Raw genomic sequence first — 20567 nt, forward strand, 5'->3', positions numbered from 1 at the left:
CGCTCCCAGACCTGGTGGAGGCGAGCGAGCGGGCGCGGCGAGGGCAAGGGAGCGCGTCCCCAGACAAACCTCAGGGCCCGCGTGGAGGAGAGGGGGAGCGGACGGGAGCTATTCGGAGCTGGAGGTTGCCCTAGGAGTGGCCACGAGATCCCCTGGTTCTGGCGAAGGGTCCTCCCGGGAGTCGGCTGCGCGCGGGGACCCCTCGGGGCCAGGTGTCAGAGCCCCGTCCCGCGCAGTGATGGGGGAGGAAAGGGACAAAGCGGGACGGATCCTCCGGTCCTGTTTCCTCCAAACGCGCGGAAACTCACACGCCCACCAAACGGACCCGGCGTCCCCCACTTCCGCAGTCAGCGCGGACCCCCGGCCGCCGTCCCGGTTCCCGCGCGGTGGCCTCCTGCGTCCCAGGGCTGCGTGAGGGCTGGAGGAGGGAAGCCAAGGCGGAGATATACGGACTGAGGGGCCCTGATCTCCTTCTTTGCTTCCCCCGCGCCCGCAACAAGCCTAGAACCGGCGACCCTTTCAGGAGGGCGGCTCCTGACCCCACGCAGCCCTCGCTGCCTGAAGACCTCTTCTCTCCACCACTGCGCCTTCCCACCTGGCCCCACACCCTGTGCGCTGTGAGCCTGAACCACTACCTACCCTGCCCCTGTAGCCTGTTCAGAGTGAGCACTGCTGATTTTCGCTCTCGTACATGGGAGATGTGGAAACCCAGCCTATTTCGCTTATTCAATCATTCATTCAAGGAACTCCTACCGGGCGCCGGATCTTGAGTTGTTCTCATGTCTCTGCAGGTCTCAGCCAGGAAAGAAGTGGGTACACTTGGGAACCAGGCAGTCCCAGCACACCCAGAAAAGTGTTAGATTTCTGAGCCAGGGACACACACCAATCCCTTTTCCTGCATGTGCACTCGGCAGGTTATGGGCATACGTTGTCTGTGTTCACCCCCACAGGCTTCCAGTTTCACAAGCCCTCCACATTCCTCAGGAAAGAAGCCCTTCTTTGCTTGGACACCCCCCACTTATTCTTCAACCCTCAGTCGGGAGTCACATCTAGGCGGCCTTCCCTGATGCCCACCCCTGGACCAGGAGAGGCCCTTGCTGGGCTCTACACTGTCCTCCTTCCCTCTAGGGCAGCGCCTGTCAATTTGAGGTCTCAATTGACTCTTGTGTCTGCCCAGCTTCTGGAAGATTGGGAGGTATCTTAGTCATTTTTGTATCTCCAGCATCTCCATTGACACCTGACACAATAAATGAGAGAGGTAAATCTCTAACTACACAGTTAATACGTTGTCTTATCACGTAATAGATGATTTCACACTTAGGGAGTTAAATGTTGCCTATTAACTGTAATGTTGCCCTGTAAGTCTCTTTCTTCCCGCTCCCTCCTTTTTTTCTCCCTCTCAAACCCCCAGCCTGGTGCTCTGAGAGATGATGAGCACAGATCAAGGAGATTTCATTTGCTCCCCCGGAGGACAGGATTATACCCCAGATCCTGTGGTCAAGGTAATCCATTTGTGGGGCAAGGCTGTTGAACAAGCCTACGAAGACCCTTTTCAGAGAGCCTGCCATAGGTATCAGGCCTGTCCGGACATGACTGGCACGGGGGTGGTGAGGTGTCAGGATGGGGGTGTAGAGTTCAGGAGACTGACAGAGACTGGAACGTTGGAACCCCAATAGCTGTTTTGCCCAAACACAGCTCCTTCTAGTCCTGGCTCAGCCAGCAAGTTCAGTTAGCATTTGACCTTGACCGTTGACTTCTTGGTTCATGGAGGGAGGGGCAGGAGAGGAAGTTGTCAACTGTGACATCCAGTGATCCAGGCTCTCCTCAGGGAGTTCTGATCCTGAGTATTAGGACTGATCTCTCCCTAGCTCCTGGGGTATGGGTCACTATTCACCTTTGATTTGGGGAGCTTTCAGGAGAGACCTGAACCAGTCTATTTTCAGGACCCAAATTTGGGCAAATCCTGGACGCATCAGTACTGGGTTGAAGGTAGGGGTGAAGTTAGGAGTCAGGAGGTAAGGGCTTGGCAGGCAGTGGGGGCAGGGGGAGTTGACTGTGGTCCAGGGATGCATATCTGAAGGGCCAGGAGTGGTGGGGGCGCCAGCCAGGTAATCAGCTTAGGGGGATGATCTGAATTAATCCTTGTAATCCCTGGACTCTGGACTCAGCCTCTCCCCTAATCCCATCCCATCAGATCATCCTCTTTGAGGATCGATGCAGCCATTTATCCCCCTTTACCCTTATTTCTAAAATGCCAAGATCCCTTCACTTAAAACAACAACAACAAACCAGAAAGGTACAGTACGGAGTATAACCACAAATATCTACGTACACACTGCTGAAATCCAACTGTCCATTCTTGCCACATTTGATTCACAGATAGCCCTCCTATTTATTATTTTACAGTTTTTCTTTATATGTATGTATCCACAAGCAACAAAATACTGACTTGCTCAGCTGGTAGAACATGCAGCTCCTGATCTCCGGGTTGTGAGTTTGAGCCGCACTTTGCGCACAGAGGTTACTTAAAAAATAAATAAAATAAAAATTCTGCAAACTTTCTTTTTTCTCAAAAAATTTTTTAAACATTTCTCCAAGTTTTATTTAGCCCCAATTCATGAATTTTAACGGCTGAATACAATTTCAGTGTTTGAATATCCACAATCTACTTATCCATTATTCTGGTAATGGGCATTTAGGTTGTTTTGAGTTTTCTGTGTTAGAAAACAATACCTTAGTGGTTAGTGCTGTGCGTGCTTCCTAGGCACATAGGTAAGCACTTCTCTAATGTAGGTACCAAGAAATAGAATCTCGGAGTCACAGAATATGTGCAAATTGATTATTGCCAGACTGCTCTATAAAGTAGTTGGATCAATTTACATTCCACTAACAGTGGCTTTCAAGTGCTTGTTTAGATTCACGATTCACTAACATATTTATAAATTTCTCTGCTCACCATTCCTTCTTGCATTTCACTCCTTCCTTCTTATTTGCTCCCTTCTTATGAAGTATATCTTTTTTTTTTATGTTTATTTTTTGAGAGAGAGCAAAAGCACAAGAGAGGAAGGGCAGAGAGAGAGGGGAATAGGGGATCCTAAGTGGGCTCCATGCTGAGAACCCATCGATGGACTAGAACTCATGAACCAAACGGTGAGATCATGACCTGAGTCGAAATCAAGAGTTGGATGCTTAACCAACTGAGCCACCCAGGCACCCCTGAAATATATATCTCTTTTGGTGGTATTTGTGTGAAAGTCTTTGTCGAACATTCTCAATCTTTGCCTTAAAATGTCTTAAAATTAACTTCATATAATTTATACTTTTAAATGTTTATTTATGTATTCTGAGAGAGAGAGCATGAGGAAGGGGCAGAGAGACAGGAGAGATAGAATCCCATGTAGGCTCCGTGCAGCCAGCACAGAACCCAACTTGGGGCTCAATCCCACAAACTGTGAGCTCATGACCTGAGCAGAAATCAAGAGCCAGATGCTCAACCGAGCCACCCAGGTGCCCCTATATCATTATAATTTACATGGAAATTTAATGGACATAAAATTTTAGTTTGACAGTTTTCTCTTGGCCTTTGGAAGATATTCTGGGTTTTTTTTTTTTTTTTCTATACTCTTTTGTTGCTAATGCTGTCTTAAGCTTCCCCTAGTGTCATTTAACTATTCTTTCATACCTTCAATCTCCTCACTTCTCCCTCTCCATAGTTTGAATGATTTCATCAGCTCTATCTTCCAATTCACTAATTCTCTTATCAGCTGGATCCAGTCTACTGTTTAATGGGTCATTGAGCCTAATTGTCTAATTTCAATGGTGTGTCTTTCCCTAGGTTTTATTTTTTCCCTCAGTAAAGTGCTTTTGTTAATAGTGCAATGTTTTCATTATGGTTTATTTTCTTGTCTTTAATCTTTGGTAGTTTTAAGTATGCTTATTGTAGAGTGGTTTTCATGTTTTTCTATCATGCACAGTTCTTGGAATGTTAATTCTCCTATTTGTTGTGTCTGCTGACTCTTCCTTATGGTGGATTGCTTCCTTGTCTAGTTTATGATATTTTATCGTGAGCTCTTCTGCAGTAGGTGTTTGTTTGTTTAGTGAGAGTCCCATTTGCCCTGGGTTATGAAAACATTGTGACAGAGCTCTTTCTTGCTTTCTGTGGGGCTATATGGTATTCCAAGGATCCTAAACCAGGTTTAGAATTAATTTCACTGCTTGAGGATCCAGCATCATGTAGATAACATAAATCCAGAAGCAACTTAAGCATTTGCTCAGGCTTGGGACTTCAGTTTCTCCGAGTTGACTTGTGTTTCTATTCCTTTTCATTGCTTCCTTGGATTGCTGTGTGTCATTTTCATCTTCTTTTCATGGACAAGGTAGATCTTTGGTGTTCTTCTTCTTCTTCTTTTTAAGACTTATTCATTTTCGAGAGACAGAGCACAAGCAAGGGCGGGGCAGAGAGAGAGGGAGACACAGAATCCCAAGGAGGCTCCAGGCTCTGAGTTGTCAGCACAGAGCCCGACGTGGGGCTTGAACTCATGAACCGCGAGATTATGACCTGAGCTGAAGTCAGATGCTTAACCAACTGAGCCATCCAGGCGGTCTGATATTTGGTGTTCTGATCTTTGGTGTTCTGATCTTGAACAGGGTGTTCAGTCCCAGCTTTTTGTCTCTGGTGGACTGAAGCAATATATCCTATAACCAGAAGCACTAAAACACAGCCCCATGTCCCTGGGCATATATCTGTGTCTGAAACCCACCACGGGGCACTGTGACAGCCTCCTCTTCTCTTTTCTTTGGCTTTGTATTCCTTCTTTAATCCTGGGAATTTCATTTTAAAAAATAAATTTTTGCATTATTCAGACATTAATTTTGTTTTAATTTTTTTTTAATTTTTTAAAATAATTTCTACACCCAGTGTGGGGTTTGAACTCATGACCCTGAAATCAAAAGTCATATGCTCTACCACTGAGCCAGCCAGGCACCTTGATATTAATTTTTTTTAAGTTTACTTATTTACTTTTTTAGAGAGAGAGTGAGCACGTGAGCCGGGTAGGGGCAGAGAGAGAGAGAGGGAGAGAGAGAATACCAAGCAAGCTCTATGTGTCATCGCGGAGCCTGACACGGGGCTGGAGCCCAACATGGGGCTCAAACTCACAAACTGTGAGATCATGACCTGAGCTGAAATCAAGAGTTGGACGCTTAACTGACTAAGCCACCCAGACGCCCAACCTAGATATTAATTTTTTAATTCTATTTTATGCAGGGATGCCTGGGTGGCTCAGTCGGTTAAGCGTTCGACTTCAGCTCAGGTTATGATCTCGCAGTTCGTGAGTTTGAGCCCCGCATCAGGCTCTGTGCTGACAGCTCAGAGCCTGGAGCCTGCTTCGGATTCTGCGTCTGCCCCTCCCCCGTGGGCTCTCTCTCTCTCTGTCTCTCTGTCTCTCTCTCTCTCTCAAAAAATAAACATTAAAAAAAATTTTAAGTCTATTCTATGCAATCTTTCTGTGTGTGTTTTAGGAGGGCACTGGGTGAGGAAATAGCTGCATTAGTTCAGTCTGTCATGTTGCCAGAAGTTCCTCTCTAGATTTTTTTTTTTTCTGGTTTTGTTTTAAAGTAGGCTTCATGCCCAGTGCAGAGCCCGATATGGGGCTTGAACTCACAACTCTGAGATCAAGACCTGAGCTGAGATCAAGAGTCAGACACTTAACCGACTCTGCCAGCCAGGTGCCTCTAGATTTCCTTTATTTTAGCATTATTCCAAACAATCCCTATGTCTGTGAGGTACATTATAGTTTGCAAAGGGCTTTCACATACAATCTCTGCTTTAATCCTTCCAACAACTTTAAGAAATAAGTATTACTGTTCCCATTTTACCAAGAGGAAAACTGAGACTCAAAAGTGTAACTTTAATCCTACCTTTTGGACTTCGAATCCAGTGCGTTTCATAGCTTGGGTTTATAAAAGGAGCTTGCCTTTTCTTGACCGCCAGCTCGGACCCGCCCCCAAATTGTCCTGATCACTTGCTCTTCATGTAAGGCCCTCGGAGAGGCTCCTCCTGCCTGACACAGCACAGCCCTTTGGCTCTAACCTTCTCTAGCTCAGCTCCCCATGCTATGCCAGTCCCCTCCGGCCCCATTTGGCCTCAGTGGAAATTATGGGGTATATACAGGCCACGCACGGCCAATGGAGAGACAGACCAGCAGCTTGTCCTTACGGTCCTTTATTCACTCACCACTAGGCCATTTTTATGCCTCTACACTAAAAAGGGCAAATACTGAATATGTGTATGTTGGGGTACAGGAAAAAAAAAAATCAGAAAAGCCAGGGCTCGTCCGGGATTTGAACCCGGGACCTCTCGCACCCTAAGCGAGAATCATACCCCTAGACCAACGAGCCACTGATGGTTGTGCTTGGCCAGATGTGCCTTCCCTGCCACATCAGCAGCAGGCACAGTGTGTGGTTCCTAGAGGCGGACTCTTCTCCCAGGCTGGCAGCCAGCCCAGGCCGGCTGCGCTCCAGCGGGCCTTGCCTCTCCCGTGGCTCTCTCCGCACCTCCCTGGCCCACGGCAGGGCCACACACATGCCCCATGCTCCAGGCATTCCCCTTCTTCCCCACGACCAGCCGCCTCTCCCCCAGGGCCACCATGTGGACTTTGTGGGAGAGGGCAGAGAAGAAGCCGGGGTCCAGCGACCTCCACTTTCCAGGGGAGCCCCAGGTCTGAGGGAGCCTGTCTAGCAGCCCTGGCACCCCATTAAGAACAACACTTCTTTCTTACCTCCTGATCAGATCACCAGGAAAAAAAAAAAAAATCCTCCAAATCCATCAACCTCCTTGACGAGGAAGCGGAAGACTGACGCGGGTCACCTTGACTAGATGACGCTTGCTAAGTCACTCAGTGTCTTCATCTGTCAGCTGGGGAAGTGACACCTGCCCTGTGTGCCTTCCAGGGTGATTCTCACCTGAGGATCAGGTGGGGCAACGTCTGTGCAAGCAGTCTGCAAACTGTAAGGTGCTGTGCGAGGCAGAGGGGTTATTATGATGGCAACGTGAAGGGGCGGGGGCGGGAAATCATAGGAAAGTTGCCGTTTAATGCTCAGTATGGGCCAGGCAGTGTGTTCTGTGCTTTACAGATCTTGTAACAACCTTGTGAGATAGGTGTCATCCCCACCATAAGAAAAAGAAACTTCTCCACATTCGGCTTACAAGAGACACATTTATCTAAATGCGAAGGCTGTTTTAAAGCAGTGCACGCTGCTACCCAGCCTTTCTAGCAAAGCGGCGGTGGGAAAACATCCTGTAAATACTCACACTCCCTCCCACGCCCCAGCCTACCCTGCTCCCCCTGCCTGGGGATGCGCGGCAGGAAAAACCCGCTAACGGGCTAAGTGTGGCCTGGGTGGTTTCCTTCTGGTTGGGAGTTTCCCAAATGAGAGTGAGGGGGAGGCTCGGAGCCTGGAGCCTTGTGGAAGATCCCAGTGGGCGCTGCCAGGCTCTCTTTCTTTCCGTCCCCCCCCCCCCCACCACCACCTTCTTGCTCGCGGGAGGCAGAGCCCTGTCTTCTTGTCTTCTTGGTCTCCGGGTCCAGCCTCGCGTCTGGCACTTGTCAGTCCTGCTGACAAGCGACGCCCAAGCACGTCTGCGTGCTGGGCTCTGTGTGATCACTCAACCAGATTGATCTCATCTCGTCTTCGCAGCACAACTGTTGTTGTAGACATCGCTTAGCAAACGTCTGTGGAATGAATGAAGGAGTGAGTGCGTAGGTGAAAGAAAAGTCTCGGGAGAGCACACCAAAAAATCACTAGGGGCAACAGATATTCAGGTCAGTCCGCATCTCTTGGCTCCAAGTAGAAACCACAAGGCTGAAGAACCCCTCCTGCTTTCCGACCTTTTAAGCAGGCTTCCTAATGAACTAACTCCTCTCTGGGATAGGCAGCAAGGATGGCCCCTGGCTTTAGGGACAGGATCGGCGCGCCTGCGTCTGTATGGGGGTGGGGGTGGGGGGGGGGTGGGGTGGAGTTTCATGGTCTCCATTCCATCCAGGAGTGCCGGGCCGGGCAACTGGTTCCAACTAATCGTGGCCAGAGAGAAAGGCAACAGCTCATCTCTTGTAAAACCGAAGAGACTTTTTTGGGGGTAGCTGTTCCCCAGCTATAAACTGGCTGATAAATAATAGCACACTCAACGCGTCATTCCGTGACCTCAGCACACATTCCCTAAATTGCTCCTGTTGGTGGATGTGCCCGGAAGTGATGTCGCTCCAAGAAGAGGCTCCTAGGGGGTGAGAATGTTTCAGGGATGAGACAGGGGTTGGACTCCAGCCAGTGCTTCTCTCTGGGGGTGCTGTTCGAATTTGTGGCAGGATCATTCTTCTTGGTGGGGCCTGTCTGGAAGAGTGCCCTGCCCACTAAATACCAGCAATCGTTTCTTCACTGTGGAGACAGTCGGAAAACACTGCCCCCCGCCCCCCCCCCCCCCCCCCCCCCCGCCGCCCCGCACGCTTCCAAATGCCTCCAGGATGGCAGGGGTCTGGGGAGAGGACCCACTGGCAGGTGGGGACCCACTGGCACCTACCATACATTTCTTTTCCGGGCTAAAATCACTGCGGCCTTGCTGTGGGCACTGGGACATTAGGCCCTCGGTGACTTGTTTGACTCTGCGTTTAACAAGCCACAGATGGAGTTCTCTGGGGAGAATCGTGACGCTACTTCTAGGGGCTTCCTCCTTTTCCTCCCAAGAGGGGATGGCTTTCGGTCAGGCAGATCCTTTGACGATTCCTCATTTCTACAACAGTGGGTAGACCTTACTCTGATCTCAGCATCTGTCTGGAGAGGCCTTACAGGTCAGTATTTAATAGACAGCACTGTCACAACACATCATCTCAAGCTCATTGTCACCTCCTGCGTGCCAGCGACACAGCAAAAGCCACATCTGGAGAGGGGAACTGGGTGTCTGGGAGCCTGGGTGCGAAATAAGCTTATTTTTCACTGTATATTCCTTAGTACTTTTTGAATTTTCAGTCTTGGACATACCTATAATCCACTCAAAAACAGAAATTAAATTATGGACATCTAAGCATTGAGAAGCAATGATTAGAGAGGGCAAGGAGAAATGTATTTCGAGCCCCCAGGGACCCAAAAGGTCCTTGGGATCAGGGCAACCCAGCAGAGTGGGTATTCGGTGCTCAGCCTAATGGGTTCTGGTTTATGTCCAGTTCTGATTTATGCTTTGTGTTGAGTCCATATTGAGAGGTCATACTCAATACCCAATCCTGTGAAACTGGTTGTTGTGTCTACTCGGGAATGTTGTTGAGGACAGTGTTTATCATAAGACACTGATGTCTCCTTTGTGAGGTCCCGAGGGAGTCATTCTTGTCTGTCATAATCCCAAGAACACAAAACCAAGAAGAGTTGGTTTGCATTTATTTTCCGGACACTGAATTCTGCAAATGTGTAGCTGCTGGAAAGCACGAATGTGCGGTCATTTTTCAATTCAATTTCTGACTCTTGAACTTCCCACTGCTGTTCTCTTTCTCCTTTTGCTTCTACATTTGATTCAGGACTTCTTGTTGTGTCCCATATATTCCCGCAAACCTCCCTGAAACTATTTCCGGAAAAGGTGGGCGTATAAATGAATAAACTCCTAAAAAGAATAGGAAAAAAAAAAAAAACAAAACCCATATGCTAAAACTATTCAAAAAATATCCTCCTTTTCTAGGACTTTCCTTTTTTTCTGGACAATCAGAACAACTAGAAAAACAAATTTCCTCTTGACTCTTTTCCATTTGGTTCTGGACATTTATACATCCAAATCTAGATCAGCGGTTTTTAACTGGAGGGGAGGGGGCAGGGGGTGGTTTGGCCTCTCAGGGGATATTTGTGTCTGGAGACATTTTTCGCTATCACGACTGAGGTCTGTTGGCATCCAGCGGGCAGCGGCAATAGGATGCTAAACATCCTACAATCCAGTAGACAGCCCCCCTGACGACAAAGAATTATCTGACCCAATATATCAATAATATGGAGGTAAAGAAACCCTGGTCTAAACATACCTAACCGGGGCGCCTGGGTGGCTCTGTCGTTAAGCGGCCGACTTCGGCTCAGGTCATGATCTCATGGTCCGTGAGTTCGAGCCCTGCGTCGGGCTCTGTGCTGACAGCTCAGAGTCTGGAGCCTGTTTCAGATTCTGTGTCTCCCTCTCTCTCTGACCTTCCCCAGTTCATGCTCTGTCTCTCTCTGTCTCAAAAATAAATAAACGTTAAAAAAAAATTTAAAAAAAAACCATATCTAACATAATCTTGTGTAAAGCCTTAGTATATATTATCATGTTCCTAAACTAATAAAGTGACTTTAAACTTGAAAAGAGCACTGTCTACGTTAAATGTACTTAACATGCCTTCAGTTTTTATATCATTACCCTCCACCTTTACCACAGGCATCATCCTCAAAATCTTCCTGCTCCCTACTCCATGGCTTCCGGACTCCAAAAACGTGTTGTCCCCTGCGTAGAAGGTACCAGTAAGACCCTGTACTTGGCTAAGGCGCTTTTTGGCCTGAGCTGCCGCCCCTCCCCTACCGGCTCCCAGAGCGGCTGCCCCATCTCACCGAGGGCTGGGTTGCTCCCAGCTTGGGCCCACTGCCCCTCCCTCTGAGGGTGTGTGGAATAAGGTGGGAAGGGACTGTGTGGAAAGGTTTCAGGACAGACCTAGGAGAGGCCAAGGGTGCAGCCACTTGGCCTGGGTAGTGCGAGTGAGAGGGCCTGGGTGTCTTTGGCCTACATCAGCTGCCTTGGCAGGCCGAGCCCAAGGGTTCCTGTCAGAACCGTGTACAGAGGTGGGCACCTCAGCTGAGCCCTGAAGACAGCAGAGGCTGATTCGCTCCACTCAGCACAGGCTCACGGGCCACCTGCCCTGCCCAGAGGTAGACAGAGCCTTAGGGATGGCCTCTGGTCCCGGTCATAAGGGCCTGCCCAGGACAGAGGACCAGCTGACCCAGGCAACCCAGGGGAAACCCAGTGGCCTTGAAATTCCTGGATGCTTGACCGGGTCTCTGCCAGGATCCTACCTGCGGGCGAGCGTCTGTGGAGTGTGTGTGTGTCTGTATGCACGCATGTACGTGGGGACGTCGTCTCCACAAATGGCTGACAAGACTCCTTCTAGCCTTTCTAGCTCAGGATTCAAAGGACATAGACTTTAGTCCTAAGGGGTGGCCTTTTGGAGTTCCAAGTGGCCTTTTGGAGTTCCAAATGGAAAGCCAGAAGTGTTTGCCCAGCTCCTCTAACCTGCTGGGAATCAAACTCAAAACTCTTTCTCTGCTGCCCTGGATGGCAGCCGAAACAATCTGCTCAGGCTTCACACCTGAAGCACCTCTTGCTTTTTGCCGGGCTCCTCGGTTAGTCCTCGGTGCGTAGCTCAGCAGGCAGCCTAGCATTTGAGGGGAGTTTGCATGCAGAGTTGAAAGCTTCCTCTCCTGTGGCTTCCTTCCTTTTAGAAAACCCACCTTCAGTCTTCAGCTACTCTGGGGTCCCCCAGACTCCGTCCTCTGACTCTGCAAGCCGTAACGGCTGGGACTTGCTGCTTGAATTCCGGCTGTCCCTTGCCATCTAGACTGGGGAGTGCCCTCAGGAAAGGATCCACTTTAATGGAGATGGTTCTGGTCATTCAAGGATTGGGTCGTTGACATCTCTGCCTGCTTTGGGGTACTTGATAGCACTTTCCAGTAGTGGTTTTTCGCGTTTTGTCCGGAGTTGATGATTTTTACCCACGGGAGGGATTCATCTGATACAAACTGCTATGCCATCAGGGGGCCATCCTTTCACGTATCAGTATTTAAAGTGTGTCACCTTTATCTCTGCATTCTGGGTCTGCGGAGGTGGGGAAGACGGTACATTCAGAGCTGAGGTATAGTGTTGAGTGTAAGCACAGGTGGAGCTTAGAGCACAGCTGGCCTCACTGGGTGGGGGGGCTGCACGGAAGAGGTCTTGACTTAGGCCGCGAGAGCCCGGCAGGACTCCAGGGCAGATAGGGCAAGACCGTGGTAACTTGAGTACTGCTGAGCTAAAGGCGGGGGGCCCGTGAGCAAAGCAACCTCAGACGGGCTGGGGTCTGAGTAGAAAACATACATCCTCTGGGTAGATTCAACACGAAGAAACAGAAGCAGCCAGGGAGGCCTTAGACTTCAAGCATTTTCAAGATGCCCCGTACCCATCTGTGAAGGCTGTTGACTAAGGTGCTCCCTGGGTGCTCCCCGTTCCCTGCCCCTTCCTGCAGCCTGAGGCCGGTTCCCAGGCTGGCCGTGAGCCCAAGACCTCTGGAAAGGGAGACTTAGGGGCGGGGCCACCTTCCACAAAAGAGCAGATGGGTGCGGAAGCCTGTAGGGACGTGGTGGTGCCAGAAGCCAAATGCAAAGTCACGCCCTCAATAGCGCCATTCAGAGAACGCACACACAAAAAAGTGATGAAGCATCTCTATTAAATATGGGTCAGCATCTCCCAGTTGCAGTGAGCTGACTCCGCCTATTCATTCCGGCACCCAGCACTGCATGTCGATTCTTTGAGCCCAATATTTTTATCCTCTCAACACGCAATCGGCTTTGGGCCCACAAAAGGAGGTTTAGGTGGGGGCTTGGACATCTCTAATCTCAGAATTTGTCCTTAGGAGGCTTAGGATCAGTACTGATCGTTCAAGGAGACCAAAAGTGGCTTTGGCGAGAGGGTTCTTTGCAAGGTGGGGGAGAAGTGGCGGGACGGTACTCTATAAGAGGAATCAGAGGGTGGGGGGCGTCCCATGAGTAAGATGACAGGGGAGGAGGAGTTTTTTCTGTTCAAGAACATTTCCTTGGTGGGGCCATGGGATGGGCCTCAGTACCACATTGCCCCTGTCTGGGCCTTCCACCTCCAGGCGGTCTTCATGGGCTTTGTCTTCTTCGTAGGAACACCACTCAATGCCACGGTGCTGGTGGCCACCCTCCGCTACAGAAAGTTGCGACAGCCACTCAACTATATTCTGGTCAATGTGTCCCTGGGGGGCTTCCTCTACTGCGTCTCCTCTGTCTCCATCGTCTTCATCACCAGCTGTCACGCATACTTCATCTTTGGCCGCCATGTTTGTGCTTGGGAGGCCTTCATGGGCTGTACGGCAGGTACGCAGGGCAAGGAGACTGGGGCGGGGGGGAAGACAAAGGACTGCTCTAGGATTGGAACCAGGAACCAGGAACCAGACTGTTGGGTTAGAGTGGGCCCCTAAAGAGGAGTCTGGGGAAAAGGAGTTTGGTGCTTTTTCTCACCGGGGTATAAAGCAGCACAGACTAGAAGTCTGACCAACTGAGTCCCAAACTCCACACCAACCATCAGTCCAACCCTCTGTCTCCCTATGCTTGTTCCACCCTGTTAGTATTCCATTCTGTCTGCCAGGCCGGGTGGGCCCATCTACCCCCAATTACCCTCACATTTCACTACAGGTCTGGTGACAGGCTGGTCACTGGCCTTCCTGGCTTTTGAGCGCTACCTGGTCATCTGTAAGCCCTTCGGCAACTTCCGCTTCAGCTCCAAGCACGCACTGATGGTGGTCCTGGCTACCTGGACCATTGGTATTGGCGTCTCCATCCCACCCTTCTTTGGCTGGAGCCGGTGAGAGTGTAGGCAGTGGTGCTAATTTAGCTAGGAGCTCAGGTTGGCGTGGGTGGAAAGAATTGGGGATGACCTTCGTCTCTGACCTCCACTTTTAACGAGCGGGTGGAGTAGGTGAGGGCAAGGGCTGTGGGAGGCAACTGCTAACGTTTATCCTGCAGTTGGAATTGCTATAGCCTCAGCTGGTAAAGACAGAAACTGCCCCTGCCTGAAGGTCCGTGGGCATCCTCTGGGTTCTAAGTGGAGAGCATAATCCAGGATCTCAGCTCCACTCCACTCATTTCTGTGGTGAACCCCGCGGTGAGCAAGTGCCTGTCCAGTGGGTGAGTGCTTGGTCCCATGCAGGTTCATCCCCGAGGGCCTGCAGTGTTCCTGTGGCCCTGACTGGTACACCGTGGGCACCAAATACCGCAGCGAGTACTATACCTGGTTCCTGTTCATCTTCTGCTTCATCGTGCCTCTCTCCCTCATCTGCTTCTCCTACACGCAGCTGCTGGGAGCCCTCAGAGTCGTGAGTGATTTGTGTGAGGCTCAGGGAGGAGGGGGTCGGGGGCTCCAAGATGGGAGAGAAGAATGGGTGAGTGCTTCAGAACATAAGACCTCTGGGGGCATCTGGCTGGCTCAGTCGGAAGAGCACACAATTCCTGATCTTGGGGTCGTGAGTTCGAGGCCCACGTCGGGTGTAGATTACTTAACAAACTTAAAAAAAGAAAGAACGTTTGACATCTGGAAATGTTCACAGCCAGGTAGAGGAGATACCTGAAAGCAGTGAAGGAAGTGGGGGCAGGGAGAATGACGAAATGGTGTGAAGAGTAGGGTGGGACCTTCTCTGCTCAAATGTGTGTCAAGAGATTCTTGTGATCCCTTCCAATGTCAAAGACCAGACAGCCATCTCCATCTGGTCTTCCTCAAGGAAGGAGAACAAGAGGCGCTAGGCCAGAAGCTGGGACAGAGAGAGGCAATTGGAGCGGATGCCGCCCTGGTGGAAAAGGGTTGAGATCTGGGAGTTGAGGGCCGGGAAGAGGATGTTTCTCTGTGCTCCGCCCAGGTCGCAGCCCAGCAACAGGAGTCAGCCTCAACCCAGAAGGCAGAGCGGGAGGTGAGCCGCATGGTGGTGGTGATGGTGGGATCCTTTTGTGTCTGTTACACACCCTACGCTGCGATGGCCATGTACATGGTCAACAACCGTAACCATGGGCTGGACTTACGGCTTGTCACCATTCCTGCCTTCTTCTCCAAGAGTGCTTGTGTATACAACCCCATCATCTACTGCTTCATGAATAAGCAGGTAAAGCTCTCTATTTACATTCCTATGAGACTCTAGTTCATGAGACCTGGTTCTTTTCTCACCAATGACTTTTAATTCAGAGCACCTTGGACTCTAGTCAAAAGGTTTCTAGGGGTGAACAAGGGAAGCTCTCGGTAATAAGCACAGGGAGAAAGGCTTGGGCATTGAAACCATGTAATAGAACCCAGAGAAAACAGAATTTGAGCCATAAAAGTCAGGTTGCTCCAAAGGGAAGGATGAGAAGTGGAAGGGTTTTGTTTTCTTGAGAAACAAACAGATTTAACCATCACCCGAAATTCCCAGTGCTTCCATTTCACAAGTTCTTAATCCTTCCCAACTTCCAGCCTGCAGGAGCATATGCAAAGCACAGAAATAACAACATATGCGTAAGTCTCTAAAACAGTTTATCATCTGAAGGTACCAGGTGGCCTCCTATCCCAAATCCTGAAACTGAGCTAATAAAAAAACCCAAGCTCAGATGAATCTAGGAGAGTTCCTATCTTGTGGGGCAAACCCCCTGCTTTGAGAATTCTTAATAGCTGTTTTGTTTCCTTCGTCTTCAGAGATGGGACTCAAAACTCCTGGATGGAAACAAAATTGGCAATCCTTTTCAATTGGGAGCACCTTCTAGTAATGGAGGGGTGGGTGGGTAGGCCTACTCTGGCACCACTTTTGAGTGTCTTATTGAGGCAGGTTGCTTTGTGAAGTTTCCCAACAGTGGAACCTCTGAGCCAAAATGTGGAGGGATTACTGTTGTAGGCCCTGCAGTAGCTCTCAGGATTGGGAAGATGTATTCCAAACCACGAGGAGATGCTGGGTATATGGCACTGTGCGAGGCTTTGGAGATACGGAGAATGAGATCTCTTGCCATTTCCCGATGTCATCTCTTCTGTACTGGTCTGCATGGGACTAACTCCAATTCTGCCCTTTCCTTCCAGTTCCGAGCTTGCATCATGGAGATGGTGTGTGGGAAGTCCATGACAGATGATTCTGAAATGTCCAGCTCCCAGAAAACTGAAGTTTCTGCTCTCTCTTCCAGCCAGGTTGGCCCAAACTAAGGAGCCATATTGGCTTATTTGCAGCAACTAGGATTTCACATTTAGGGAATTCCTTCTTTCTCTCAAAAACCAAGCTACTAACAAATGCAGAAGATGGGAAGGGGAATATGGCAAATTTGGGGCATCAACTTCCCATTTTCCTACCATTCCTTTCCTGCCTACAAAGCTGCTGTTCCAGCTGGGTCTACTACAGACCACTCCAAAGGCCATGTCAACAATCCTCCAATTCTAAGTGGCACCATTGACAGCACCTGAGAGCTGATTTCTACATATGGGGCAACTATAAAGGAGTATGGCTGATTTTTCAGTGTATGGGTAACAATTATCTTCCTTTTCAATAGCTTTTTCCCCCGCCCTTACTGGGGCTCTCTTCTAAGATGATACAATCTGAATTAGAACAAACATAAACATCTTAGAAATGGGAGAGATAGATAGAAAGAACAAACTAAACCTCAAGTAGGCCCCAAATAGGGGTTTGAAAGAACTTCTTTATGCCATTACCGCCAATCATCACTATAGCTCTGGCAGGGACAGCTGTGTCCAGAAGCTCCTGAGCCAGCATGAATTATTCCAGGTGCTCCCCACCCAATTTGGCTAAACCTATATATCTGTCTTAAGCTGTGTATTAATAGTTAATTCTCTTCACGTTCTCAGAATGAATTTACACACCTTTATACAGTTTATAATGTTCAAAAAGTGTTGAAAAAACTGTTTTACCTTGTACTTTATGCTCCCCCTGTAAAAGCCTTTTTGAAATAAAAATCAAGATAAATGTCGTGTGTACATTCAGGAATGCCTTGTGTTTGGTATCAGATAATTATGTAATGAGCAGCTGGGCTCTTCTCCAGTTATACAGCCTAAGGAAAGCAGAGAAGGGGTACAGCTGTAGTGAGAAGGATGACAGAAGATTTCAGAAATAAGAAAGGGGTAATTAATCTGGGAGAAGGCAGAACTTATCTGGGATGGGAGGGAGTACAGTAAACCTCTGGGAGACCTCCTTTTCTTTGACATTTTATAGCACCTGTAATTCTAAGCAAGAGCTCCATTTCTTAAAAGAATAAAGGACATATGTACCCCACAACGAATGTAAACAGTTTTATTTAGAAACAGATAGGTACCTGTTTGCATTATAGAATATAAAACTTGGTTTACACTCTATAAAAAATAACCAGTATCCAAATTCAAGAGAGCTAGCATTCACAGAACACACAATGTGGGTGTGTAGCCACTGTTCACCAGCCTCAGGCTTGACTTAAACCAAAAAGATAATCCAGGGGGATCATTAGAGATTAGAGTATAACACTTGCTGCTGAGCACCCAGCATCCAGAAGTTGCCATTTTAGCGTATTGAAGGTTTGCTTTCTAAGTGAGTAACTTTAACATAAGGCCTGGGTTCTCTGTACCTAGTGAGCTGTGAGGCTGTCTTGCCACACAACTCATGTGCTCTCTTTAATCCCAGTTGACATTATTCTCTGATCTTAACAATAAAAATGGGGAATCTGGAGAGCAGAGATTTCCACTCCCCTATGCTGGGGTTAAACTTTAAAAGAGTTTATCTACTCTCAAGAGCTCAATGCAAAGGCCAGGATGAAGTTACATGATAATCCGGCATTTTACCAGGCCAAGTAGTCCACCTCAACATGATCATGGAAGACCAAAGGATACACCTAGGTTCAGATTATAATAATCACCCAGCACCACCTGAATGTATTATCCATAAAGATACATGAAATAATAAAGGTTAGATATACATATATTTATCTTAATAACCTGAGGGCTAAAAAAGTTTGGAATACAATTCTTCTTCTCAAAAGAGGTCCATCTGTAAGAAAGGGACCAAAAAAGACAGAGTTCGTGTTACATAAAATATGGGCAAAGTGTGTTGGGAACAGAAGGTGGCTTCTTCAGCTCTTTCTACAATGTCCCTCTTTGACAAGGATTGGCAATCTGCTGATCCATGATAAACTTTTTGGGGGCAGTGGGGAGAAGGGGAAATGGGGGCAAAGGGAGTGTTGGGTCAAAGGCAAGAAGGTTGAGCAATGGTCCTCAAACCAAAGAGTCCTCTATGTAGGCCCTCTCATCTTTGAGTCTGAGTTCAAGCTCTTCAGCTGACACAGAAATAGGCCTGGTAGTAAGTGGTTAGCATTCTGAGGTATGAGGATCCCTGGTAAATTCAGCAGCATGTGGTTTTTGGAAACCAGCCCACAAGATAAGAACACTGCAACCAAGCTCCTAACTAATACTGCTATTTAACCACTGTCTGAAAGAGAAATGAAAGAAAAAAAAAAAAAGTCCCCAATACATTGGGAGGTTGTAAGCTTCATTTCATGTAAGGGGGTCCAAATAATCTATTTTAGGGTTTCTTAACAGAACCCTCTTAAGTGATCATTTCTCTTGTTAAAGGCACTTTTCAATGACATAATTGGAAAGGAATACAATTTGACTGCAGTGAAAGCAAGATTAATTCCTAGAACACCTGGGGAGATAGGAGCTGAATGGGGCACTTACAGTGATTCAATAGGCAAGACAGTCTTGAGCACTTCAACAGATGCACACCCAGAAAAAAGTGTGCCCTGAAAACACTTGTATTTTTCCCTTAATTTTCCAGCTGTTTCTATGTATAACTCTGTAAAGAGATCACACTCACTACTTGATTTTCAAGACACTGGCCCTAACTCTTCCCACCACAGCTGTGCCCAGCAAAATTAGCAAACAGCTAGTCCTACTGGGAAGAAAAAAAATGAACAAAATCAAGTCGAGCCAAGCTTCCTGATAGCACAGGGATCTGTCCTTGCCCAGATAATGCCACGATCAATTGCTGGACCTATAGCAACTGAATGGACTATGTGGCCCCTACTACTTATAAAACATACTTTCAACAGGCAAGGTTAAGTGTTCTCTCTAAATATTAATTGTGGGGCATTTTTTTTTTTTTCCCTTTTCTCTCTCCTAAACATTTCTTATTGATCTCAGGCTTTAAAAAATTAGTTAAGTCAGAATTATAAAAATTATATGGCAAGGGTTGAGAAAGAGTGAAGGGCTAATATTTGCCTACAAGCGTGAGTTGAGGATGTTGATCCTTCATATCATACTCCCAACCAGAGAACAAATACAAAAATAAACACACCATGTTATACATAATACAAAGTGTAAATCTACAAACACAAGTGTACTAATTAGAGTTGTTCCTCAGAAGCACGGTTCCCTCCAGTCCCTCAAAGAGGAGGAGGAATGGGGACGGGATGGTTTTCATTACGCCTTTTCAGGTCTTAAAAAAAGTTTGTAATAACAGTCTCAGTAGCGCAAACAATTTCATGTGAAACCAGAAGCTGTAAAAATAAATTACTTTTGAAGAAATGCAGGTTCTTCTGTCTGCAGCTCAGAACTCATCGTGTCGTACTAAGGCCTCACCAAAATCTGTGGCCTGGCTGCCCACAAATAAATCATACTTGTCAACAATCTCCTCCTTGGTAAGCTTGCCATCCTGAAACCAGAGAGAAGAGTGAATTGCGGCAAAACAGATTTCCCATTTCAAATTTAGAAACACTGCTATAGAACAAAAGGGGTTAGGATTTGAGATTCTAATTCCACTAAATTAAATGGGAACTCAATCTTCATCCCTGACCCCTTCCACATACAGAGGGAAGAAAGCAACAATTAATACATTTTTCTTATTAAAACTGGAAGAATGGAAATATAGCTCAATAACAATACTAGAGATATGTCAAGCAAGATGTGGGACATCTTCTAGGTATAGGTAAGAGATAGGAAGAACTGGGTAAAATAAAGTGAATCAAGTCACTGCCTCACAGGAACAATGAAATCTGCTAACATCCTTACATAGTCCTCACCCCCACTACACTCTAGCCACCAATCAGATTCCAGACATAACCCCAAATGAAGGCTGAGACACTCATCTCAAACATTACGTAAGCCAGATTCCCAAGATTTGACCTTATGAGTTTCTTTTTCTCACATAGCTCAGTCAGGACACAGCACTTGGCTACTGTAAGTGACTGAAGCAAGAACTCAAAACAGACCGACCCTTAAAAAGGCTTGATGATAAAACACTGCATTTGAAACAGAAGACTGGCTTAGACAGGAGAAATATTCAGAATACAAACCCCGCCCCTGTCTTTAGATTGACTTTCAGCTCACTCTAAGCAAAGCATTCATATTGCTGAAAAGGTGATAGGGCTTAGTGATAATACCACTCTTTTAATGAACCAAATGCCTCAGATAATTGATTGAGGACAATTTTAACAGGCTCCAGAGAAAAGATGATTTACAACCTAACTACTAAGAATTTAGTTTTAAAAAGCATATTTAAGAAGGAAATGATCAGGGTGCCCAAGTGGTTCAGTCGGTTGAGCGTCCGACTTCGGCTCAGGTCATGATCTCACGGTTCGTGACTTTGAGCCCTGCATTGGGCTCTGTGCTGACAGCTCGGAGCCTGGAGCCTGCTTCAGATTCTGTGTCTCCCTCTGTCTCTGGCCCCTCCCCTCTTGAGCTCTGTCTCTCTCAAAAATAAATAAACATTAATAAAAAAAAATTTTTTTTAAATACAAAAAAATAAAAATAAAAAAAAAGAGGG

The 20567-nt window shown here is 47.6% G+C and overlaps 2 protein-coding genes and 1 non-coding gene across 4 annotated transcripts in view; 1 reads left to right on the forward strand and 2 right to left on the reverse strand.

Moving 5' to 3' along the window:
• Positions 1–6327: 6327 nt before the first annotated feature.
• On the reverse strand, positions 6328–6399 carry TRNAP-AGG (transfer RNA proline (anticodon AGG)). Its single transcript has one exon. It is a non-coding gene; the product is annotated as a tRNA-Pro (tRNA).
• A 6354-nt stretch (positions 6400–12753) lies between these two features.
• OPN1SW (opsin 1, short wave sensitive) lies at positions 12754–19017 on the forward strand. Its single transcript, XM_058724364.1, has 5 exons — positions 12754–13140; positions 13459–13627; positions 13973–14138; positions 14676–14915; positions 15854–19017. The coding sequence occupies exons 1-5, from the start codon at positions 12786–12788 to the stop codon at positions 15971–15973; spliced, it is 1050 nt and encodes a 349-aa protein (XP_058580347.1). The 5' UTR covers positions 12754–12785; the 3' UTR covers positions 15974–19017.
• CALU (calumenin) overlaps positions 17054–20567 on the reverse strand; it is a 31025-nt gene continuing 27511 nt past the window's right edge. For both annotated transcript variants that reach the window (XM_058724366.1, XM_058724365.1), the window contains exon 7: positions 17054–19457. In XM_058724366.1, the coding sequence (XP_058580349.1) occupies positions 19353–19457 (105 nt within the window). In that variant the 3' untranslated portion in view covers positions 17054–19352. The remainder of the gene's footprint in view (positions 19458–20567) is intronic.

The sequence above is a fragment of the Neofelis nebulosa genome, chromosome 4 (genome assembly GCF_028018385.1).
Source record: "Neofelis nebulosa isolate mNeoNeb1 chromosome 4, mNeoNeb1.pri, whole genome shotgun sequence".
Classification (NCBI taxonomy): Eukaryota; Metazoa; Chordata; class Mammalia; order Carnivora; family Felidae; genus Neofelis; species Neofelis nebulosa.